Source organism: Lasioglossum baleicum, chromosome 2 (assembly GCF_051020765.1).
Source record: "Lasioglossum baleicum chromosome 2, iyLasBale1, whole genome shotgun sequence".
NCBI classification, from domain to species: Eukaryota; Metazoa; Arthropoda; class Insecta; order Hymenoptera; family Halictidae; genus Lasioglossum; species Lasioglossum baleicum.
Window position 1 is genome coordinate 12,288,490 of NC_134930.1, and position 26,773 is coordinate 12,315,262.

General features: G+C 36.9%; 1 protein-coding gene across 8 annotated transcripts in view; it reads right to left on the reverse strand.

Moving 5' to 3' along the window:
* The window catches only part of Mamo (zinc finger protein 628-like), a 129,988-nt gene that overhangs the window by 79,468 nt on the left and 23,747 nt on the right, over nt 1–26,773 (reverse strand). For 7 of the 8 annotated variants that reach the window (XR_013010894.1, XM_076442305.1, XM_076442302.1 and 4 more), the window contains 2 exons: nt 5,944–6,937; nt 482–574 (listed from right to left, as the gene is read on the reverse strand). Coding sequence is in view for 7 of the 8 variants with exons in the window: in XM_076442302.1 (XP_076298417.1) it covers nt 482–574; nt 5,944–6,937 (1,087 nt within the window). In the remaining variant the exon portion in view is untranslated. The remainder of the gene's footprint in view (nt 1–481; nt 575–5,943; nt 6,938–26,773) is intronic. The other variant, XM_076442319.1, reaches the window with a different exon arrangement.

A 26,773-nucleotide genomic window follows, 5' to 3' on the forward strand; every position in this document is an offset into this window, starting at 1 on the left:
ACGTTACGTTACGTTGTCGTACGACCAGAGGCATGAATCGAAATCGAACGAGTTTCGCCGGCTCGTTTTCTGTTTTTTTTTTATTTTTGTTGCAACGGTTATTACCCCGTTCCGCCGGCTCATCCGCAATCCGCGGTAATGCCGATTGCGAATGAGTCGAGTGCGTTCGGGGGACGGGGGGTGTGGGGGTGGTACACCGACATTAACCGTAATCGATATACAAATGCAGAGTAAAGAGAAAGTACGAGAATAAAAAGTCAATAAATTGGAATATGTATAATATACTATACATATTGTATACACATACATAAACATATTATACATATATATATATGTACATATATGCATATGTATATGTATATAATATACGGTACATATACATGCATATACGCATACATGTATGTAAGTATATATGTATAGATATATACAATATATATTGATAGGTAGAGCGGAGAAAAGAGAGAGAGAGAGAAAAACTCACCGGATCTGGTGGGAGTCTGTAGTCTGTGGATATTTCGCTGCTCGCACTCCGCTCCTCGGTCGACTTTTCCCAGTCCATCTCTTTTTTTAATGACTGGAAACGAACAACGGGCTCACGTCAAAGTAATAATTGGATAATCGACGCGACGCGCTTTCTTCTCGAGCCGGCGGCGTTACCGAGATCATTTCGCCCGAGGATCGATGAAAATGAATAGAGAACGGAAATACAGTAGTGCACGGTTGAATTTCACTCAAATCTGTACGGTTAAATTTACAAGACCTCGGCGCTGCAGTTTATTTTAGCTCAGTGAAGCTATCTTTGCAGACAGAGCTAGAGAATGAAGACAATCAAATGAAAAGAGTCAGATTAATCGATAGGATACCGCGACTGAAGAAAATCAACGTGGAATAAAGAAAATTATGTTTTCGGTACGGTAGCATCTTCTATCGAGATACGAAATATCTGAAGTCTTTAACCCTCGGACAATGGACGATTTTTATAGCTATGTAATTGCCAATGCTTAGGACCATTCACAGCTCTAATTAATAATTTCTAAAAATTTATTTTTGATGATATCCCGTGTAGACACATTAGTCTTTTCGATATCCTCCATGAAACAGCTATTCAGTTAGTTTAATTGTCACAAATTGAGTACTTAAATGACAATTTGGATGTTCCCGGTCAAAATAGACCCAGGCACAGCCGTCGGAGGGTTAAATAGCTCAATCTAAGGAGATCCGTGTGTAACACTGTTTATTGAATTATAGTTGAGACAGCATTATAATTGAGTGACTCTAATATTCTTATATTCGAACATATTTACCTGCATAGTTCGGATAATTGAGGTTCTACTGTAATTCTCGTCCTACCTTTGTAGGACCGATGGATAGTCGAGATTTTAACGGTTAATATGAGTCCAAAAACGACGTAAACTGAACTAATTTTACAGATTACCCGTGAATCCGGGTATCCCCGAAATTGTAGTCAGGTCAAGTCGGGTCGGGATCCCGAAAGTTTGCAATGTTCAGGTACCCGAGAAGTTAGATTGGTAGGTAATGAAAAAGCGTCATACTCTTGCGATTACTAGACTGCGGATCTTTATGCATTTATAGGAAAATTGAGTACATGAAATTCGAAATTGTTGGAAATTTTTGGAATTAAAGATGTCAATATATGATCCCGAACCCGGAACTTAAGGTGGTCCGATTTACTGTTCGTGTTTGGACTTGATTTAAGCGGAAGAATCTCGGCTGTCCATTGGTGCAACAATTACAGATGTAAGGCGACAATAAATATGAAAGTTTTCTTTAGTTTATTTTCCATAGTCGTGGTATACCTTTCATCGCTGACGTTTGTCTGACTTCGACTACATTTTTCTTGCTTGTTCCCGAACCGATGTAAATTTAACCGTGCACTACTGTACTATACACGATATGAACCAATTCGGACGACATAACGAGCCAGACCCTTAGCGCAGAATTCGAGTTATAATACAATGTCACTTGGAAATGAATAATTCATTATAGTTTTGGCCCCCTGCGTTCGAATGGCGACTTCCGAAGTTGATGTGTGTACAGGGCGGTCCATCTAAAGGTAGCAACCTAAATATCTTCAATTGTGATGATATAAAATATTATCTCGTGTATAATTTGTTGAAAATAAATTGTATACCATTAACAACTCCGAATACATTTTAATGTCAGGTACGATGTAAAACGGGAAAATGTATGCACTGTTAAAGTGAACGATGATTAGACTGCAGACTAGTAGAAACATTTAATGAATTTCCAAATACTGTTGTATTATTTCCTACTTCCTAAAATGATTAAGAGAAATCAAATCAATTTATATAAATGTATGCAGAGTGTCCTGTTTAAGTGAGAACAGCAGGATATCTCGAAGTGTTCGTACAAAAGTGCTTTGGTATGGCGGGCTACATTACGTAGTATTAATTGTTTTCTTGTGAGTGGAATAGTGGAGGAGATCTGAAGATCAATCTACTTTTCTTAAATGGAATACTATATTTTTTTCTTGAGAAAATAACAACAGGTACTGAGACAAATCCAAAGAGGTGCTATAACGATATTATTCTGATTTTGATAAAGGTAAATTGTTAGCTCATGTTTACATCCTGCATCGGTCGACGGCCAACAGCTCGCAGCTGCTGCTGAGCACCGTCGGATGCGTCCGTGTCAAGTTACTGCAATTATGATATTATAAACAGATTGAAGACTATTATCGATGCCATAAATTATCAATTATAATTATCACTTACTGGTTAAATAATTTTTCATCCTTCTACGTGTCCACCACCATTGATAATACACATTTGTAGTGATTCGATATTGATCTCCGATATTGATCTGCACGCGAGCGGAAGTTACTACTGACTTGACTGTATGATAGATATCCATCACCCCGTAGAAGAACAAATTTTACCCTCTGTTTAAGGATGTTCCCGGAGGTATATAAAAACGCAACAAAATTTTTGAAAATTTGACAAGATATAATTCTTACTAAGTTAATGCAATTACCAAAGTTTGGGTTCGATTCACTGCACCGTTTAAAGCTTGCACATTTTAACACGTCTTCTTATAGAGAATTCATAAAATTCCACTTCAAATCCTATTTAAACCTTGAAAAAACGCAACTAGCAACTCCGAAAAAGAAAAAATACACTCAAAAACAAAAATATACTCATGAATCGCTTTCATTGCCAATATATTGATGGAATTTCTTGTACTTTTGTCTCCCATTGTACACTCCAGAACATCCTTAACAGTTAGGGACATTTGAATTTATTAAACAGGCACACAACACACTAAAAAGATTAAACAAAACAGTCACGCTAATAGAAAAGAACTGAAGTAGTACACTAACGGAGCTAAACGGAACAGTACAATAATTAAACAGAAATAATAACAACTTTCAACTAGAAATTCAGATACTTTTATTTCTTCGCTCACTGAATGCGCGTCTCAAATTAATTTGTCGATCATGAAAGAACTAATGGAAAATGCAGGTGGAAAATAAGTTCGAACTTTGTTTACAATATCGAGTCTTATCGCAGTAATTTAGTACTGACGCATTCGATGCCACTCGGCAGAGGTTGTTAGCTGTCGGCCGTCGGAAGATACAGTACGTAAGCTAACGATTTACCTTTAACCAACACAGAATAATATCATATAGCACCTGTTTGGATTTTGCACAGTACCTGTTGTTATTTTCTGAAGGTAAAAATATAATATTTCATTTAAGAAAAGTAGATTGATCTTCAGATCTCCTCCACTATTCCACCCACAAGAAAACAATTAATACTACGTAATGTAACCCGTCATACCAAACAACTTTTGTACGAACACTTTTTTAATAACGACAACGCTTTCCGAGATATTCTGTTGTTCTCACTTAAACGGGACACCCTGTATGCTTTATTTTGTATAAAATCCGCAGTCTAATATTGCTCACGCTAAATGAAATAAATCATGTCAATCGCGTGTATCGTCGCTCAAGATCATCGTTAAACTCTAAGTAAAATGGAGTCCGATTCTAAATCTTTGAAATAAACAGAAAGAGAGTGAATATATAAAATAATATTCCCACTTGAATTTCACGAATTATAATGAACGGACAAACGCTATAAAAACGAGGATACAAGGAACAAAACTCGGTGGATGAAAGTGTATTTATAAATTACTATTTAGGAAAAGCGTATGTGTGCCAGAATGAGCAACTGGTGGCCGTGAGTGTACTCGCGCCTGTGTGGGTGGCTCTGAAAGTGGAGTTTAGAGCGAGAATTCAGAGGGAAAAGCGAACAGAACAAGCATCGAGAGTTCCGCGCGTCTAGCCATAATCATTGTGGAAAAAAAAAGATCAAACGGAGGAATTGTTGCATTTGTATATAAACGGCGCTTATTAATGTAACTACACCCACATTGTAGTCACGGCAACTGAAACTCTTTCGCCGCACTTCTCTCTCACAAAGTGAGAAACGTTATGAAAGCTGGCGCGATGAAATGAATCTAGCACAAAGTGTAAAATGTATAATAAAAATCTCTCGCGGTTCTGGCTAGCACGAAATTCAAAGGACAAAATAGCGTACACGAAGTCGCCGACTTCTTAATATCAGAATTGACTACTTGTTGCTCGACTTTCGATCGACAGGGTGCAATTGTTACACGGAAAAGTGACGTCAAATAATTATTGTACATTACGATGCTATCAACTGGGAGAATGAAAATGATAAAAATTGGATGAATTTTTGTCCGCAAAAAACTTTACGCAAATCGAAAACGTTTAATTTACTACAAACCATAAATGTGGAAGGAAAAATCTATGTCAACGCCAAAAAATCGGTCGAAATTCGACAAAATCGTGTTAGTTTTTTAGACTAACTTTCGGTATACCTTTCTCTAAAAACAAATAATTTTTCACAGAACACTTACAATTAAACAAATATCCTTGTTGCAATTGAAAGAAAATGTTAGCGCCCAAAGTTGTACTATCAAACAACACAAACAAATTCTTTGCTGTTTTAAATGGCACGTACTTTTGACTGCACGACATTATAATTAATAGCAAGATAAGTTAAATTGAAATTGCCTTGAAGTGGATTAAGAAATCTGTTTACTTCTTTAGGTTCTAACAGTGAATAAAAACTTAATGGCTTTAAGAGAAATCGAATTACCCGCGTTAGTGTTTCTATCAATCAATCTAGATCTCAGAATGCAGAGTCGTTTCAAGGTTACAGTATTCTAAATTGTAGAATTAGTCATCGCTGCGATACTGTAAAATTAAATATGTATACATACTTGGTAACCTTTAAACAAGATAGTGAAGAATTTAAACAATACGTTTACGTTGTTATCAACTTTTATATATTTATATCTATTGCCTTGAACGTTTTCTTTCTCCATAAATCTTGACAAGAATATTGAATTATAAGTGTTCTTTAACCTGCATAGGTTGATATTTCTAGCAGTCTAAGTGAGTATAATTAAATTCAGACAATGATTCATTCGAAAAAGAGTCTATTATGATCAGACTGCGGATTTTATGCATTTATAACAAAAAGGATAATTTAAAATAGCAAAAGTATTAGTAAAAGTTGAACATACAATTATAATTATATTTTCGACCTACTAAACATAATAAGAAATAAAATTAATTTCTATTTCACTCCAGTTCGTGTTGCAATTTAGGTAAAAATTTTTTGATTTTGCTTAAAGATCCGCAGTCTAATTATGCTTTGTTAATCATATCCGACAATGCAGTTTGTTGCATCTATTTGATGATTGTTATTACCGTTGAATTGAATATTATGCTTTGTCATTACTACAAAAATGATTAGTGAATTGATACAAAGTTATTAGTGCAACACGGGTATCAAAATGATGGATGAAAAGGGGCGCTAACCTTCTGGTTCAAAGTGATTAGAGACAAAGAAATAGAGTGGTACTCACAAGTGGAACTTGCTGGACTGGAGGTAACCCCGATGGACCCGCGAGAGGCTCTGTACTGTGCGGAGACGGAAGCCGGCTTTGTGGTAAATTCAACGGTAGCACGCCAGGCGTGCCACTTGTGTTGTTACTTAGGCTCATGTCCGACGGTCCGCTGTGCACGGATATCGGGCTGAGAGAGCCCCTCGTTTCCTCGAGGCTGACAGCGTCTTCGGAGTCCCTCCTGGGTCGATCGAGGGCCAAAGGTCCTGAGCAGGGACTGCCGGGTCCGGCGGGGGATGGCGGGCACTCTGTCATGTCTATCGCGTCCGCGGGTTCGCTGGTGGGCGGTTGCGATACATTCTGTTGCGTTTGGTCGCATTCTTTGCCGACGGAGAGGACCCCGGTGCCGACGGACGCGTTCCCTTCTCGATGGTCCCTCTCTTTGTTGCTCGCCTCCTTTATGCTCTCGCGCTCCCGATGATGCTCCCGCGACGTCTCCCTCTGCAAACCCTCGGTCCCGCTCGTGTGCTGTTGCTGCGATTGCTGTTGTTGTTGCTGCTGTTGTTGCTGCTGTTGTTGCTGTTGCTGTGGCTGTTGTTGCTCGTCCCTTGACGCTACCGCCGCGTTGATGTTCGTCATATCCGCTAGACCCTTCACCTTCAGGCTCTCCGCTGTTTTAAGGAGAGCCGATAGCTGGCAGTACTCGACGTTTACCTCGCCCTTGTACATGAAGTCGACCAGGGTACGTAGCTCGGCGAAACGTACGTCCTTTAGGATGACTATGGGGTGGCGGTTCGGGTGGTCCAGGAACAGCGCCTGGAAGTAGCTGGAGCACGCGGAGAGGACTACCTTGTGGGCACGTATCGAAGGTCCCTCCGTGCACGCCAGTGTCACGTCCACCAGCGACTCCGACTCCAGCAGTTGACTGAACACACCCAGCAGGTTGCTCTGATGATTGTTCCACCTCAGGCAGTAATGCTCACTTCCCATGTCTGAACTGCACCCCGCAACCCTGCTGCAGAAGAAACATTTGTACCGATCCCGCGTTTATCACTTCGACTATCCGTCGCGTCGTTCCACTGTGACAAACGTGCCCTCTTTCCTTCCGTCGTCATTTTTCTTTGCTTTTTACATTTTCTTTGTTTGTTGTTTCTTTTTTTTTTTTTAATTCGTCGCCTTTCATTCGCTCGGCGTCGAGGCTGCTCGCTGCTTCGTCGTTGAAATTCCCGGGATCGGGAGCGTGTTTTAATACCACGAGTTTTCGGTTTCAATTAGAGGTCCCTATTTCACGTATATGTATGTAAATACATATGTGTACACGTTTATTCGGATCTTAATTCATGCATCAGAAATACGGTAACTTAATTCTAATATCAATACATGGAATTCGATGTGATTGTTAGTGCAACTGTTCCAGCAACAAATTTCGTAGATTCTCATAAAGTTGTATTACTTGAAGCAAACAATTCATCGAATCTGCTGTTTCGATATAAACGTGTGAGAATTAGCAAGCGTACGTAAACATTTTATGGTGACTGCCTTTGCCTCTCGCAAGTTTACGCGAGTAGTTCGAGTCTAGCAATCGATGCTGATCGAACGGTAACATTAAAATGCTAAAAAGCCGTGTTTAAATAGATTTTCAATGATCTAAAGACCGCGTCGGTCACCGTTTCTTACAAAATCGTCGCTCTAAAACTGCTGTTAAACGTCTCGCATTCCCACCGCGTTATGAGCGTGAGTTTCTCAATAAAAACCCCATTACCTATTGCAAACACGAATCATCGTCACCCGGTGCATGACGCCATACTAATCGCGTAAAATTACATACGACGCCTAATCGCATGTAAATCCGCTCGGACACGCACGCATAAATTAACGGACCGGTATTTTTCCCTTTACCGTGTCCCGCATGAGCCCCGTGAAAAGGAACACGGAACCGCGGATGTCTAAATTGGAATTCCTTGTCCGCCGATGGAAAACCGTATGTGTGGGACCCTTCGCTGTCGCTATCAGAATTTCTTCCGGCGTAAATCACTGTTCGCGGAAGCGTGAAGCCGGCTGATTCCTGCGATTTATTCGACGCGGCGCAGCGACGTTCGCTGCGCTAAGAAACGCAGCACGGTGTCTGCTCGTTGTTCAATTCTGGCCAAGGTACACGCGCAAACAGCAACCGAGAACTTTACGACAGCAGCGGTGCAATTTTATTTTTGACAGGTTCCCAGCCATCGCGCAGTGGGGCGTTTTGCCCGAAAAGTCGGAAAAATCTATTTTAGAGTTATTTATGGGCTCAAAGTCATAATATAGTACGGCGTTGAATTCGTCTTAATGTCAGCTATAACAATATGAACTCAGAAAACATTTAAAAAATTCAAATGATTTTTATTTTTGGTAGAAACAAATTTTTTTCGAAATTTTATATTGTAAATACTCTTCAACTTTTGTTTGAAACCATTTTTCTTGAGATTATCGGGAACCCTTGAAAAATCGTGATAATGTAGTGCTTCTAATACTAATTTATCATTTTAATACTAAATATGTAGATCACGAAACTTTTTAATAACTAAATACGTATTTTAAGAAATTTTGGAATTCTTACTATTAATTTCTATCAGGAAACCGACACTGCGATTGTTGATGATAATTTCTACATAAACTAGTTATAAATGTTCAATCTGTGCAAATATATGGCTAATTATTTTTGCACTATGATCACTAGACTGCGGATTTTATGCATTGATGATAAAAGGGGCACGTACGATTTAAAGCAGTGGTCATGTTAAAAATATTTAAGGACATCAATGTATTAGATTCAGCATAATACGATAATTAAAAGAAGAATACAATTTTTGTAATGGTCACAAACTCTTATCGAATGTAATGAAACCAGAAAAAGCACCGGATATTACTCAATAGTATAACAAAGTCATCGATGAAGTTTTATAATCATAAATAAACGATTGATTATGTTCAAATATTAATAACTAGACTGCGAATCTTTATGCAAAATAAAAATTGTCTGCATCGATTGCAAGAAATAGTAACTAAATTGAATGTTATTTCTTCCCTTAATGATTTTAATAGAGAAAAAATTATATATTGACATCTGTAGTTTCAAAAATTTTTCAATAATTTGGGATTTCATCTTCTCAATTTTGCTATAAATGCATAAAGATCCGCAGTCTATTAATACCTATACTAATTTAGAGGATAACTGTCTACTCGAAAAGTTTCTGCAATGCAAGAATTTACGCAATTCCCTTGAAACACTTGAATATCGCTACTGAATGAACGCTGTTTCAGAGACTGTTTAAGAACGCAAAGCGTGCTATAAAATCTCTCGACTTTCGACAAAGTAGAGTACTTCACGGGTGTACAAATAAAAAAGGAAACAATACTGAAGCCTTATTCTTCAGACCTTTAACACTAAACTACCATCGACGGTCAAATGACCGGTTTCTGATTTTTCATTTTACAATTATTGAAATTATGATGCTCTCACTGGAAATGATTATACACATCTTTTTATCCAACCACATATTATAATAAAAATCACAGAAAATTTATGTAAATTCTATCACGTCATTTTTATAAGGCAACACATGCCATAGCCATTTTTAGAGCTCGATGAGTTTAGTGTTAACTACGTCAGACAGCGAAAATTGTACGACTTATGCAAAATTTTGATTCGCGACTTTTCTCCGACATTTCGGGCCAAATATCGCATTGTGCATCGCGGGAAACACGCGCAAAAAGATTCTGTTGGGTTGCACAGTAGCATTAACTTCCTACAACAAGTCACCCAGGCTCAATTGAAATCATGAAGCTCCCAATCTTAAAATCCATAGCTTCTTCTAAGACCAAGTGCACGGTGATTGAGTCTGTACACGATATAAGCAACACATCGGTCCCGTTCTCGCATGTATCGAGGCATTACCGCACTTGTGGCTCGCTTGGTCCCATCGCTACGGGCCAGGACACTGCGAGATGCATGGCCGATATCAGCTGACGATACTATCGCTTATCTTTCATTCGTATTTATTGCCGCGTCTAATGCGTGAACAGTGTGCACGCACGTGTCGCGGCCATGTGCGATCACGGAAACACACGTGTAACTACACACGTAATTATCCGCGCCGTGAAGCTCGGCCGAGACTTGTGCTCGCGTGTTCCGTCCGCGGATACGCGCGCAATCCTCGCGTGATCCGCTTCGACCTCGTGATAACGTGCCCGTACGTGATAATACGGGACATATCGTAATAATAAAGAGAAAATAATATTTTTACGTGGACCAAATTGCCGTGGGATTATTAGCGGTCGTTCAGCGCCTGAATAATTCTCCAACGCATCCACCCACGCCGTGTCGACTGCAACGGCCTGCACACGGGTTATTACTTGAATAATGAAGGTTTTAATTAGACCGATTTATAGAGCTGTTATCGCGACATGCTGCCGTGTTAAAAAATGGGACTCGAGACACTGACAGGCGGATAAGCCTGATGGGAATCGTATAATCGCTCGCCTCTAATGACGATATACTGTGATTTCGTGATTATCATCTGGTAGAGCAAGTCTGCCCTGTAAAAAGTTTAATTAACCCCTCTATTATTTGTTAAATCGTATGGCTAATGTAAAGTGCTTTGTTATCTTCGATCGTTCTATTTTTGAAGTAAAAACTTCTTTGGGCCCACCGCGTACACAATTGCTGGACAGTGAATGAGTCTGATCCGTCACGCTGCGAGGTGAAACGCTATTCGGATAAACTCGGGGGGCCGAGTTTAGTCAAGCGAGCGAGAAACAGACAGGTGTGCAATCGCCGTAGAAGTTTTCACTTCGGTCGTGTAGTCTTATGCGCACGGTATTGGTCTGTTTTTTGCTTACAATTTTTTAATGAAGCATTCGCTAATCTATTCCTGACACTTTCCAGATTAAAATGAGCCCAAACACGACACAATTAGGACGTGGAATCGAACCTCTACCATCCGAACGACTTTATGAAGATATTTATTTCAACATGTCCAACTCTGCTGAATAAAGAGTTTAGACTCTTGGAGAAGATTGATTAACATATCGATTATCATAAAGATCCTTTCATTTCTATGAGACAACTTCCGACGATATAATTCATAAAGATTTGCTGCCTAAATATTATAATTGTCAATTGCTATTGAATCACAATTGCTATTGAATGTACTAGTACGCAGTTATGTTGTTCGAAAAATTGTTACGCGAAGTTTCAATAAACAGAATACTCCTAAAAAAGCGATATAAACGGTTGGTTGCGCAACGAGTCAAATACGGTTTGCATTTCACAGTGACTAATATTGGCAATATAAAGATCGGCAAATATTTATGAAATCGGATTTTGCGTGCGCGCGCGCGCGTGTGTGTGTGTGAATGTTTTTTTTTTAATCGGCCGGAATTACGTTCGACGAGAAATCGCATCACAGCATGAATTATTTCCCCGGAATGTATTTTCACCGTGTTTCGGAACTTGGTTCCAGCGAAATAATGAAAATCGCGGGAAATCTGTGTCATTCACGCCACCTCCCTGGGATTTTTCGAGCGCGTCATCATGATCATTGGCACGGTTTCGGCGAATCGCAGCGTCGAATCGGTGGCAACCGTTTCATCATTCAGCTAGCCAAAGCTTTCGGCGCAAGGCGCTGGCAAGAGCCCGATGATCGATCGGCGGTTGAAAAACGGGATGCTATCGTAAATTACGAGCGAACCAGATTTTTGGCAAATATTTCGGACGAGCTTTGTCCGCATTACCAAACTTTTCGAATGCCTGCGTAACGCAATTGCCAGTCGTTCGGTAATTACTTTCGCAACCGACGCGATGCGTTCGCTTGAAATCATGCTCAATGTTGTAAATACACGGTGGATCTTTATGAAAAAGCAAATGATGTTCACATAGAATTCAAGTAAAAGAAAGAAGCTATATGAAAATTCATTTCTAATGTAAATAACTTGGAATTATTTGAAAATAGAGCGAGTTCATGTTCTTACATTCTTCCAACAGTTTTCACCAGGGACCAAAAATAACAGTTATTCTAAAATTTTCTATGATAAAAATCATTAATAAAAAGTTGATTATTATTGGAATTTGAGATAATGTACACAAAATATAAAGACAAAAATTCGAAGAACAAAATGATTAAAAAATACCGATTTTTATACAATTTTGGTTACAAATAACAGTTATTACTTAGTGTCCAAAAAATTGGATCCTCCTCGATAACTGTTATCGATGAAGAAAAACGGTTTCGATTGCTAAAAGCAGGTATCGATGAGAGAAGTTCATTTCTATCGCTCATAACAGTTATCAATGAAAGAAATTTATTTGTATCGCTCATACAGTTATCGATGAGAGAAATTTATGTCGATAGCTCATACCAGTTATCGATGAGAGAAGTAATACTTTTTGGTTATAACAATTATAGTCCCTGATTTTTACTTTCCTAAGATTCAGCTATTTATTTTTCCCATGGGAAGGAACACGCATCTTTTTTTCTGAAATATAAGGGTGATCTTGAGTATTTTCAAAGGCCAACGCACGTTTTTCTTAGTACCACGTTGTTGCCGATGGAAGAACGAATCCCACGAACTGTAAAATGATCACCTTGAGTTAACCTTGAAAATACTTTTAAAGACACTCATGATCACTTTGATATTCCAAAAATTAAATTAAAATGCTATATAATTTATTTAAATGTTTTCTGATAAGACTCTAATAGGTACCCAGTCATTTACTATCTCACACTGTATGTAAAACATGCATTCAAACCTGTCATTTGATGCTCTATAATCAATTCTTAGAATTTCTGAATTTCGTTTCCAGAGTGATGTCACCGCGCACATAATTATCTAAACTGACTAATATTTTCGATTTTGGAGCTTTGAAGGGTTCTCATAAATTGTGAAACTTCAAAAATTCAATTTTAGCCACTTCCAGTCCACTGTGCGACGCGTATCGTCGGCTCCCGAAAGAAGAAACAGAAGCAGAGGAGAATGGAAGAATTATGGCTGACTGTTATAGAACGCTAGCGAAATTCCTTGGCCGGGTCTGATTGTTCCCATTCGCGCACGGCGGAATTGAATTTTCTTCGGGGGTTGCTGTCGATTAAAAAAGTTCCTCTGTTTTTCCCGCGGCCCTACTCCCGTTACATAAGGCGAGAGCCACAATGTCCACATGCCTCGATAATTCGTGTCATTTCAGAGTTTTCTTTGGGTCAATCCGTTTAAGAGGACGCACGCACGTGTGTCTCGCGCGGACGACGCGAACCCGCGGCTCAACCGTGCAACGGGTTTGATGTTAAACAGTTCGTCGGCTGCCTACGCAATTAGATTATACGCGCACGATAAACGGACCGGTGTCGCGCTTCCTGGTGACTAGAAGGGCTTTCGGAGAAACCCGTGACTTTCCGTGAAAATCAGCCGATGCTATCGCCTCCTCGTCGACGTTGCGAATTGTCACGCGCCCCTGCGACACGAATCGCACGAAAATGTTGCCACTGTCGCACGTTGCAACGGATTATGCAGTCGCACAGTGCGGTATTTGGTCCAAAAGGTCGGATATAAGTCGATTTTAAAATTTTGCGTGAATCCTACCATTTTTGCTGTTCAACCTTGTTAAAGGTCTGAAGAATAAGGCTTCAGTAATGTTTTTTTTTTCATTTGTATCATCCGTGAAGTTTTCCACTTCATCGTAAATCATTAGTGGTTTTTAATTAGCATAGTTATTAATATTTTTACATAATTAATCATTCTGCAATGTTGTTTACGATGATAAAACTTCATTAACGATTTTGTTATAGTATTGAGTAATATCCGATGCTTTTCCTGGAATCATTACATTCGTTAAAGGTTTGTGATCATAGTGCGAAAAGAATTAGCCCCAGATCTGCACAGATTGAAGATTTATAATTAATTCAAGTAGATATGAGCATCAGCAGTCGCAACGTGTTTCCTGATGAAAATGATTAGTAAGAATTTAAAAGTTTCTTAAAATATATATATTTACTTATGAAAAAGTTTCGTGATCTAAATAAAATTTCAAAAAAATTTGTTTCCACCAAAAATAAGAATTATTTTGGTTTTTACCCCACTGTGAGTCGATCAAAAAGGTCTGCTTAGGTTACTCGACTCTAGCGGTCGAAATTCATTTTAAAAAGTAAACTGAGAAACTATTTTTTTGAACCGTTACATTTAAAATTTTTATCAAACAGTTCTTCAAAAATGCACATTACACTTCCGACTGTTTTGGACTTGTACAAAACCAAGAGTAACTATAATTGTTTTCTAATGCAATTGTTAATCAAATATTGAGTGTGTATTTTGATCTATATCAGTGCCGAAACTGTAGAGTCATTTGCAAGAGGACATTAACAAGGTATCTGCAAATAAATCCAATATCACACGGATATAAGTGTCCACACGCAACGACGAATTAAACGATATAAAGCAATCAAACTGTACAGAACGTTAAGGGACTGTGATAACAATACCGTATCACATAAAAAGCGAAGTTGAGCTTAATTTCCCCGCTCATACCGCGGCATTGTGAGAGCGTTTCAGTCGACGTTAAATTGTTGACAGCTTTATCGTTACTTTTATAACTGTTTCCATTTAACTTTCCATTGAACTGTGATTCTGTAACACACATGCACATTGTCTACTGCCACGCGTGGCGCGTTGTTTTGCCGATTTTCAGAGCGCGTTGAAATTTGCTCGATCACGCGAAACATGTAAACATGCGTATTAAAATATCGAAGCAAATAATAATTTTGCTCGCGTACGGTCAAATGCGGCGAAATATCGGTGTGTTATCATTTCTGTCCAATGTATTTCTCGATGGAAATATTGTGGAAACTCTATTAAGGAAACCATCGACTTTTTTTTAGAAAATAGAAACGTGAATATTATTATAATCAGCCGCGATGGGGAATTTTTCGATATTTAGAAATATTTAAAACCATTATATGAAACTAGTGTGTTAAAATTATTATGTTGAAAACTGTGTTTCGAACGAACTATTTGAAATATTTTTTAACTATTTAAAAATTTAAATTTAACTTACATATTTCAAAGATATTTAAAATATTGAAATTATAATATGTTACCAAATACTAAAATTATTTAAATTAAACTACATATTTAAAAGAGATACTTAAAAATTCTTTCATCTTTTTTGTTTGCGTAAAATACAAGAATTAGAGTAGCTGATAAATTGAAGGAATCTGTATAAAAGTAATGTCACTGCCTTAATTATAATCATGCAAGAATTATAAATGCATTGCAATGGCTTCGTTAATACAATGATAATTTACTAATATACGCTATTCATTAATCGCCGTAAATTATTAATGTATAATATAAGACAGTGCATAATTTATTATTGTTACTACCCTCGTAATCGGAGCGATAATTAACGATAATGAAGCGTACAATAACAATGACCGTACGTAAATCATTTCATACAAAAGTAAATGAAGTTGAGATATAAATTACCAAAAAGCAAAGGCGATCAACTTTTTGAATAGAAATTTTATACGTTATTTTATTAACTATTTTAATAGTGATTTATCTAAGAAAATTTGATGTAGTTATTAATTCCATAAAGATTTATACGATCAATTGATCGGTTTATGTATATGTATGCTAGGGAAACATTTTGTTCGAATAGAATGTTTTACGATTCTACTGAAAATATACAATATATTTACTTATACTATGTAATGAATAGTATTGTAACAATATTAAATAGTTGTTACAGTTAAGCTCACGTTCTGAATAGGTTATTTATTTGCAATACTTGTGTAAATAATTCAGGCCCCGAATAATGACCGTTCTAAAGAATTTGAAATGATTAATAAAATTTCTTCATTCAAGTACATATCGTTAAATAAATTCAGCCTCGCAATTCTTCTGAAAGAACGTGTGCCTGTCGGCACAGTTATTGAAGAAAGAAAAACACTGCTAAGTGGTTTCGAAATAGTTTCTTGGAAATTAATGCAGGCAATTTTGCATAAAAATCTGCAGTCTAGTCGTAAGCGAAACTACGGTACTGTCATATTGAGCAAAGTCTCGTTCCATACATGAAAAAAATCTCTGAAACACGAGCCTACTTTTATCGATCCCAGGTGTATGTAACCCGTTAACTAAAAATAGTGAATGCTTCCACAGAGATCGCAGTGTACCAAGCATGTAACAAACGGAGCCAACTTTGTGGATATCCGAGGACTATGTGCGTGCGTGTCCACGGACAGAATCGTCCGGCACGTCGTTAACGATTCACATGTTACTGTGTGCGTGGGTGACGCAGCGACGTATGAATGTATACCTGTAACCGCGATTGCGCACGTTCGTGCAACAATCCATGTATATGTATCAATAGTGCGCAGATAATTCGCGCCGTCCGAAAGCCGCCGGCATACGGTATTCCCGGCAAAAATCATTTGACCCTGTGCACGTGCATAACGCGAGAAACTAGATCTGTTAGCGGCTGCGACGAAGTGTAGTTGACTAATAAGGTCAGTTGATCAATCCCCTTTAATTATTATATTGTAGAGCAGACGTTGCTTTTATTTGCGACGTGTCAAAGCGTGCGAGCGGGTAACATTTTATCGAGTTGTAACTATTGAACACTAAATCCACCGAGCACTGAAAGCGATTAACACGTTTTACCTTACAAAGATGACAAGGCTCTATTTATTTAGACTTTGTGCAGTTTTTATTGCAATGTGTGCTTGGATAAAAAAATGTATGCAATCAATTTCCACGTAATCAATCTCATAATTAAAATCATTGCAAAATGAAAAATATAAGATAGGTCATTTCTTTCTATTCTTTATTATATTTTTTAATAAATTATGATTGGATTATTTTAATCATCTGCCACTCAATTAGTTTCAAGCACATTTTATATATAATAATAAATTGTAAACATTTTAAATAAATTCTATCTCTTCGTTTTTATAAGGTAATACACACTAGTTTTTAATGTTCGTTAATTATTTCGATTTCAAGAAAGTAGTTGTTAGAGACAGGAGTCAAATATAAAAATGTCTTGCACCCTTTAAACATTTTCTAGAGTTAAAAATAATAAAATTATAATCCCTTCACTGTTTTAAATTTCATCTACTCAATTTTTTCGTAGATGCATCAAATCCGCTGTCTATTAATCACATAGATTTGAAGAGACTAGCGTTATTTATTGAATGCAAGATACGAGTGAATAATATCACCAACATGACTAATACTAGTCACTTGGTCGTTGGTGACAGGCAGTGAAATCACTAATCTTAGTCGTACAGTCATATACATATATTCCTTATCAGAAATAAATAATTGTGGACATGTTTTAATAGATTGTTCAGTCGTTATAGAAATTTTACTCACGCGGCAATAAATTGTTTTGAGTAATATAATCTAGTAACTTCTTTTGAGAGATTATCACTTAAACGGAGATATTAAACTCCTTTCAGACAGAGCATTTATTAATGTGCCTCCATTAGTGTTAATTTTTTACTGGGACAGAAACTTGTGTGTTACGTCAGCAAGAATATAAAATACAAGTATAGAATATAAGAATTGTTGTCCACTGAATACTGATCGATATTTGTTCATTAAAATTTTCTGTGACTGCAGTAAATTTATTAAACACAGTACATTATTATTAAATGTAGTGCTATAATTTATGGTATTTTTAATTAAAATGTATCAAAATGTTGTTGAAAATACACGACCAAGCAAATTAAAGAAACTCAATTTGTTGATTAAAAATATAAAACAGGTGGAGTATTATTCTAGGATTTATTGTGGATTTTCTATGAGGGTTGAAGATGACCGAAATGTAAGGCAAGAAATTAACGAAGAAAGTATAATGATGATAATACTTTTACTGATTTTATTAAACGTAGTGCTATAATTTATAGTATTTTGAATTAAAATGTATGAAAATGTTGTTGAAAATACACGACCAAGAATATTAAAGAAACTCAATTTGTTGATTAAAAATATAAAACAGGTGGAGTATTATTCTAGGATTTATTGTGGATTTTCTATGAGGGTTGAAGATGACCGAAATGTAAGGCAAGAAATTAACGAAGAAAGTATAATGATGATAATACTTTTACTGATTTTATTAAATGTAGTGCTATAATTTATAGTATTTTGAATTAAAATGTATGAAAATGTTGTTGAAAATACACGACCAAGCAAATTAAAGAAACTCAATTTGTTGATTAAAAATATAAAACAGGTGGAGTATTATCCTAGGATTTCTTGTGCATTTTCTATGAGCGTTGAAGATGACCGAAATGTAAGGCAAGAAAGTAACGAAGAAAATATAATGATAATAATACCTTCACAGTATCGTGAAAGTAGTCTGTTGCCTGATAATTACAACTGCAAGTAGAATGTAACTTCACCGAGCGATTAAAGATACATTTGCTCTGTTCAGTGAATGAAAGCACATATAATAATCTAACCTGATAAGCCGCAGATGTTATCTCTGATTTTCAAAAGCAGTAGCAAGGAAAAAGTAAGCGATAAATAAGAAAGCAAAGTACTTAATCGTGTATGCATACATGTTTATATACTATATATTGTTATATATGTATATGATTATAAGTACTTTCTCATAATGAGAAGTAGCTTCCGAAGCATCGGCCGTATAGAATCACCCTCGTTCATTTTCATGATTAATAAACGTTATCTCTTCGGAGCAGGTGAAGTCGTTATAGCCGCGGCGTAAATAGGCAATTTACAACAGAGTAATAAAAAGTATTCTTTTACACGTGAAAAGTAAATTATGAAGTCCCGGGGAACGATCAATTCGTTGATTAATATGTTAAGTTATGTTGATTTATGTGGTCGTGGCGCTTACGGCATATAATCACTCGTGTAATTTAATTTTATGTAACCGGGCGCCGATCCCGTTCGACGATTATTGACAACATTTTATTTTCCAATTTGCGTATAATTAATCGGAAAACACAGAGCCGGGGGCCACGCGCGGCCCCCGCGGAAAACCTTTTCGCTGGTTCCGCGAATTCGGCGGGCTATTAATTATTACAACAATCGTAACGAGATAAACGAGCAAGAAAATTAAATGACCATCCCGATTCCGTTGCCGAGATAAATATGACTCGAGTTCACGCTATTTAATGTGTAAAATTATACGTCGCCCGGAGTAATAATTATCGTTTTCGCCGTCGCGCAGCGCCGATTTGCCCTACGCCAGCCGACGGAAGCGATTTTTTTTAACTGCGAAAGGTGTAGAATTTGCAGGACGCTCTAATTATATAAATTACCGCAAAGCAAATACAACGATCTGACACTGTAAGCCCTTTTGAAACACCAGCCTCCTTCGGCGAACGTCTATCCGTGACTAGTATTATATTTCGCGAACGCGGAACTATTTAACGATACGCTGCTCGAATCACAAGGTGTCTGTCGAGAAAGACCTAAACAATTCAACGGATTCAACGATTGATTGCAGTCGTTGATGTTTAGAAAAATTTGTTCTCGAGGTCGCATACGCTTGTACCATTGAAACATAAGAGAAGTGCAACTATTTCTTTTTTAAATAAAGTAATGTTTCCTCAAACAATCAATATGTATACTATTATAATTATAAAAACTCAACTAAATATCTTAAATTGGTTTTCACAAAGTCATTTCTGCAAAACGCTGTGGGGTTTTATCGAGTACAGATTTTTTAAATTTTACATTAATCCAGACAGAAAGGCTAGTCCTTGTCGATGTTTATACTGAAAACGTCAATTTTTAAAGAAGTTACTGCTATTTGAACTCTAATATTGTGTTACAGTTGCAGAAACAATTTAGCAGATCGAAATCTTGATTTGATTTTCATAAACTGTTTACATTCCAGATAAAATGAATTCTTACACTTGCTACTAGTATGCAGATCTTTATGTTAATATTTACAATGTAATTGCCATTTATAAAGCATGAATAATGTGAAACCCAGCTAACGAATTGTTCCGCATTTTTATGAATCTTTTCGTTAATCATCAATTGAATGGGAACCGCGAATACGGGTCTGCATGTATGAATAACGGCGACCCTTATTCGAGGTTTTGTAAACGCATCTTGCAAATTTTTAGTGAATAAAATCTTTCCTTTCTACACTGTTGCGCAGCATTTCAACCCCTTGAATTTATTTTACAATTTACTAGAAGAAGAAGAAGAAGAAGAATGAGTATGTATATCAACAGCAATAAAATATAATTTTATTTCGGTTTAAAAGTCTTACTCTATATCATACTACAAGCGGTTAAGGACGATTGATAAAAAGATGGAATGATTAAACTGTTAAAAAGATTTAGATTCTTTTGGCTGTTGTTCTCAGGACATTCAAAGAGTATTCCAAAGAAATTGCATAAGGAACCTGCACCGTAGAAAAGGATCTTAGCGACGCCCAAAGTTACCGTTAAATTTGCTGCCTCGAGTTATTAACGCATATCATAAGTTGTGTTCTGAAGACTCGTAAAGCCGGGTTAATTAATACGCGTATGAATATTGCGATTCCATGCGTGACGTTTAACGACGGTTCGTCATGGCTTCGGTCATGAATTAATGACGGCGAAGGGTCGCTAAGGAAGCGCTTCATCGAGTTCTTTCGTTCGCCTAACAGTTCCAGCGCATAACTGGTAATCTTACCATCGAAAACCGTCGTAAAATGAATAATTCGGTTTTCTGAGTGGTATTTGAACCACAAATAAATATACAGTGAGCGTAAAAAATATTCGTACGCCCTTTAAACCAGAATAACTTATACCAAACGACCTGATTTTTTATAATCAATTAGCATTGGTTTACGAAATAATATGCAAAAAAAGATTTTCCAGAAATTACAATTTACGAGGTTACATGCAAAAATAAAAAAGCATTTTTTAAAACTTTTTTATTTGTCCCTTAATGAAAATTTAACATATATGTTTTGTAGACCTATGTTAGTTATACAAATACTGAAAATTTCAACTATTTTAAAAGGCGTACGAATACCTTCTACACTCACTCTATGCAAGCTTAAAATAATCTCCTATTCTCGTTGAAATCCAGAAGAGTTAAAAAGTATTTGAACACTAAATTTCCCATTCTCGAGAAATCGCCGATACTATTATAAAACTGTGATCATTTCGTTAAAGAAAATAGTACAACAATATAAGTGGATCCATATTAAAGCTTGAAGCCTCTGCTTTTGTCATCCATTGTTCATTTTCATCTAAGATATTTTTGTATGGTTCAGCGATTGGAAAACTGAAGACGAATTTTTTGGTCTAAAATGTTAACAATTAAAATGTATGTAAAGACATTGAAAAGTTTTTCTCGCCACTGAAACCATCGTAGATATAAAGATTGAAGCATCATCCCCTTTAAACTCGACCTACGATTTTGCTTGACGATTTCTCGAGCTTTGAATGAAAGATGTGCTGCCATCTTTGCGTAAGGTACACCGTGAAGGTCATACCCGACCAAACTTCCTAATTTTTGTTCTATAAAACAACTTAAAAAAAAAAATCTATACTGGATTCATTCAGAAATTTTTCTTTGATGCTTCCACGAGTGATTCAATTTGTCCTCAGTATTTCACCTGCTTTATTATGCAGAAATATGTCCTAAAAACGAAATTATCATAGTTCAAATCTTGACAATTTCTCGAGAGAAGTGTTCAAATACTGTTTGGATCCACTGTGTAAATACAAATGGTACCATTGAAATAGAAAAAAGGATACAGTGATATAAAAGAAAAGTAAGTGCGAGTAGAAAACTTACATTCCCAAGATTTCGTCAACTTAAGGGACATTGGACGATTCCTCCGATTTGTATACTATGAGCCGAGTTTAATGAATCGCTACATATAATACTACCGAAACAAAATTTGCAAAGTGAAGGGGGGAGGTATACATAAATTGCGTACAACTTAATCTTCGCATGGCTGCCAGTAAGATACGTCGCGACGTGAGACACACGAAATTCCGTTCCATCGAAATGCGTCAGGACGCGAATCAACTGATTTCGCGAACGTAACGAAACCTCGATATGAAGGATTGCGTGGCATATTCTGCAACGTCGTTTATGTATTTCCAGGAACTCTTTTACTTTTAAACTCAGTTTGCGAACCTTATCGTGCAATCTTTTTGCGTCAAGTTACCAGAACTTCCGAGGGAAACTCTACAGTTCAACTTTTATTCCTTCGTCTTTAACAAGCGATACGAATTTCTTAAAGCATCGTTCTCATGTCTCCGACGTACGCGCACTCTCCTGGTTTGTTACTTCGTAGAAATGTTTATCCACTTGTCGTTAAAACCATTTGATACAATTCGAGAGTACAGGATTGAATTGAAATTGCCCATTTAGGATTTTTTGGCTTATCAACATTGAAAGCTGAAGGCGCTCTTGTGTGAAAATATTGAACTAATTGTTTATTGCAATGCAAAGTCGAAGTATCAGCGAAGTGGTAAATAATATGCCTTTAATAAATTTTTCCGGCTTATTTTAGTACTGTTCGCAAGCTTATCAATATGTTAATATTGAATAAAATAGAAAAAGAGTGAAATATAATAGGCTTACTGGAAACAATAATGAAGAGTACACAGTTTGATTTGATTGTTTTTTCTATTAGACTGCATACAAATAGTTTTTAAGAGTTAATGGAGGAAAAGAGAAAGTTAGAACAAATTTCAGTTTTCGAATAATTTTTGTTCCGATTCTTATTAATGTTTATTGCAGTATGTACTTACACATAGAACAATAAAATTTGGCAGTTTCCAGTAGTTCTAGTGTCAATGTCCACCATATTTTTGAACACAGGATGTCCATCCAACGCGACATGAATGAGGAAATAAAATGGAGGAAGCGAATAGTTTTAGAATTGACCAGAACTTCATCAAAAACTCGTTACAACAAAATAGAACTTTGTAATCGATATTGAAGACTCTTGTTTCGTGAAACTCGAAAGCTTCGCTGAAGTAATCCTGCGGCCATTTGCACGCGGCCATCCGTGTTTATAAAATTTCACTTTCTCAAAGCAATTGGTAGGAAAAAAAACTGGAGATACTAGAGCTATGCAAAATGGCGAATTCCTATTTCTGAAAGTATTTGCTTGAGAAGTAAAATGAATTCGTATTTTTGGGACGACCCACAGTGAAGTATTTGCCCTAAAAAATTGGCCAAAACCTATTTCAGCATTATTTTAAGACTTGCATGCATAGTGTAGTGGGTCATTGGACTCGTCTTGTTGTCAACTATAATAATATGTCATAAAAAATACATAGTGGTAGTTAAAAAATTAAGTTGAAATTGAATGTTGCACAATCCACCATTTCCATTTGGGAAAATGCCCAAAGACACGATAAAGTCATTTTTCAACATGACAATGCTCGGGCCCCATCTTGCAAAATGTGTAAAAACCAGAGGTGGGCATTATTTGGCGAAACAAATATTTCAAATACTATTTAATATTTTAGATTTTATTTTGCTTAAAGGAAATAGTATTTTAAAAAAGATGTACAATTTCGAAAATAAAATATTTATATTTTAACAATCTGAACCTCAAAATAAAATATTTCTATTTCAACAATTTGATCCCCAAAATAAAATATTTCTATTTTAACAATCAGAAACACACGAAATAAAATATTTTACTTTTCGCATTGTTATAATACCCTGAGAAGCCGCATAAACATACGGTCTATCTTATCGTTAAGAAACGATTTACACCCATAAATGTATTGAATTCGAACCATTATTTTCAGCAATACTATTTAAAATTGAAATTGAAAATAAAGACAAAATACAAATATTTGAAATATTCTTCAAATAAAATACTATTTTCAAAAAAAGTAATACCACAGATAAATTATTTTCTTTTCAAACATTACTGCCTCAAATAAATTATTTTATTTTCGAAAATTACTGCATCAAATAAAATATTTTAATCTCAAAGTTGTACACATACTTTAAAGTAAATAGGATTATTTAGTATTTACTATTTAAAATACTATTTTCCCCAGCTCTGGTAAAAAACTATTTGGAAAACTTAAATGGGACGTCCTACCCCACCCGCTCTACTCACCGGAATTAGCCCCTTCGGACTACCACTTATTTCGATCGATGCAGCACTGACTTTCAGAACAACACTTGGATTCTTACGAAGAAGTGAAAATTTGGCTTGATGTACGGTCGGCCTTCAAAAACGAGAAGTTCTTTTGGCGCGGAATCCATTTTTTGATTGAAAGATGGGAAAAAGTCACAGCTAACGATGGCCAATACTTTGATTATTAACACGTTCGCTACCAGCATTTGTTTCGTTGCTAACCTTCCTTGTTCGAAAGTTTTATTAAATGCAACGTACCCAATTTTGAATTATTGAAACACTTTAGCAGAAGAAAGTCACAAATTCTCTGAAAATTATGCATTCCACTATAACTTTAAACAACGAAGAGTGCATAAAATTAATTTCACTGTTTTTAAGGGAACTGTCAGATTATGGATGTCACATATTCGTGACGGTGGTAGCGAACACGTTAAGGTAATTTATTTTGTTATGGAAATAAACGCTCAAACTTTGCGAAAAAATCGACATTATTAACCGAAACACCTATTACATTGGAGAAGTTATGGATGACTGAATACCAATTAACTTTTGTCTTTTGATTTGTTGAAAAATCGTGGTGACTATTGGGTATTTTCAGTGTGACCGCGACGCGACACACTGCGTAAAAGCCGTATTGGCACATCTTAGCAGCCAATTCGTTTTGCATTGTCGATAGAAACCTTTACAGTTTTCAATGGCGCAAAAAAAGAACATCGGGACTCACTTGGAAGCCTAAAAATGTCTTTCTTGAAAATTCTACAAATACGAAATATCGCAGTAAGTAATAAGTCATCTCAAAACTCGAATAATTGTAAAGAGGCAAACAGTAAGGTGTATACCTGTCTAAAACGTTTAATTAAATCAAATAAGACCAAACAACAAAAATTTTTCATCTCACACAAGATTTAAAAAATCGTATTTTGGCCAACCTATCGAGGCAAATACTTCACTGTGCGACCTATTATTTCGCGACTGTTTCAAATGAGTCGGTAAAGTTGCACACGGGAATATAATTGAGATATACCTATAATGGTTTAGCAAGTTTGAGACCGAAGGAGAGGGAGCTCTTTGGACCGTGAAGGGTTAAAGCAGTTCTCGAGCGTGCTCGGCTAACGATTTACAGATTCCTCGGTGTAACAAGTTCGGAAAGGAACGGAAAATAATAATCGCGGCTCTAATAAAATTTACAGGGGGGAAAGGTTCTCGAGTCGAGCCGCGCGGCGTTAGGGGCGTACCTCCACTTTGACGGCGGCTCTCAACCTCCGAGAAAAAGATGCGCACTTCGAAAGCACTTTAAAGTTTCATCCGGGAAAAAGGTATTCGAAAGTTCGCGAGAGTCGTCGTCGTCGGGACTGGTGTGTTCCTTGGTTACAAGTTCGCGGGGTCCCTCGGAAAAACGTACGTGCGTTTATTTTTCGTTCGGCCGACCGGAAACATGGATATACGAAGAACGCGGGGGCGCGTTCCGAATTTGATGACGACTCGGTGCTCGAACGGAAATTCGCTGAACACGAGCCGCACGATTAAGCGGATCAGAAAATGAAATCGCACGACGCCGTGTGGCGGCCCGGCACGGACCGTTGCCAGCCATAGGGATTAATAGTTAAATGCTAATAACTGGCACGGCGAAGTTGCCGGCTGCCGACGACCGAAACCGCAGGGATGCCGCGTAATCGTGATCTCATTAATAATTACGTTGTTTGATTCCGTGTCGCCGAGCCGAGCCGTGACGCTCTCCCATTCGCGAAAAAGTCTCTTATCGTGTGTTCAACGATAAAATGGCGACACTCGAGGTCCTGCGGACTTGTATCTCGTAGAACTTCGATTATCCGAACTAATCGGATAAAATGGAATTCTGATTTTTACACTTTAAACAAAGTCATTAATCCATGTGTTTCGGCATTTTTTCAAGACGGTGTCAGCGACACTGGGTTTACGGAGCACTAAGAATTGCTATTTTATATTGCCATATAAAATCAACGAGAATGTGTCTATCAAGTATGTATTGGGTTGGCAAATAAGTTTGTTCGGTTTTTTAGAGTGGAATAAAACACAAAAACCGAACGATCTTATTTTCCAACCCAATACACTACTAGCCAAAAGTTTGCAATCACTTGGTGATTTTTGTAAAAATCGAATATAGCGATAAATTTTGAAATGATCCATCGTTATTTCTCTACAGATTTCAGCATTTTTGCATGTCCATAATGCTTTTGTGTACATAGTTTATACACCCTGTGTAACGTAATGCTCGGAATGCACTTTTCTATAGGGACATCTCTGGCAACTTCTACAAGAAGCATGGGGAAATATCAAATTAGAAACATTCAAAAGACCAAGTTGTCATTAAAAATAAAGGCGGTTTTTTAATGAAAGAGCAATTTGAAGAAACATACGCATTCCTCGATAAAAAAATAATACAAAATGTAAAATATACTACTTGTAAGTTTTTTGACAAATGAATGTTCCTTGGTTGCTCTAAAGGCATTCAGTTTTCCTTCTAAACATTCTGTTTCCCTGAATTTACGCCGTGATGTCAAACTTTTGACCGATAGTGTATCTGTTTACATGTCGAAAAGGCCCAATTCCATATACAATAGGACCTGGATTAACCGGCTTGATCGGGGGACAGACAGCCCAGATAAATTAAGGCCCGATGGGGATATACAATATTCAACGCATATTTGTTTATAATCAGGATCCGGTTAATCGAGGTCCTACTGT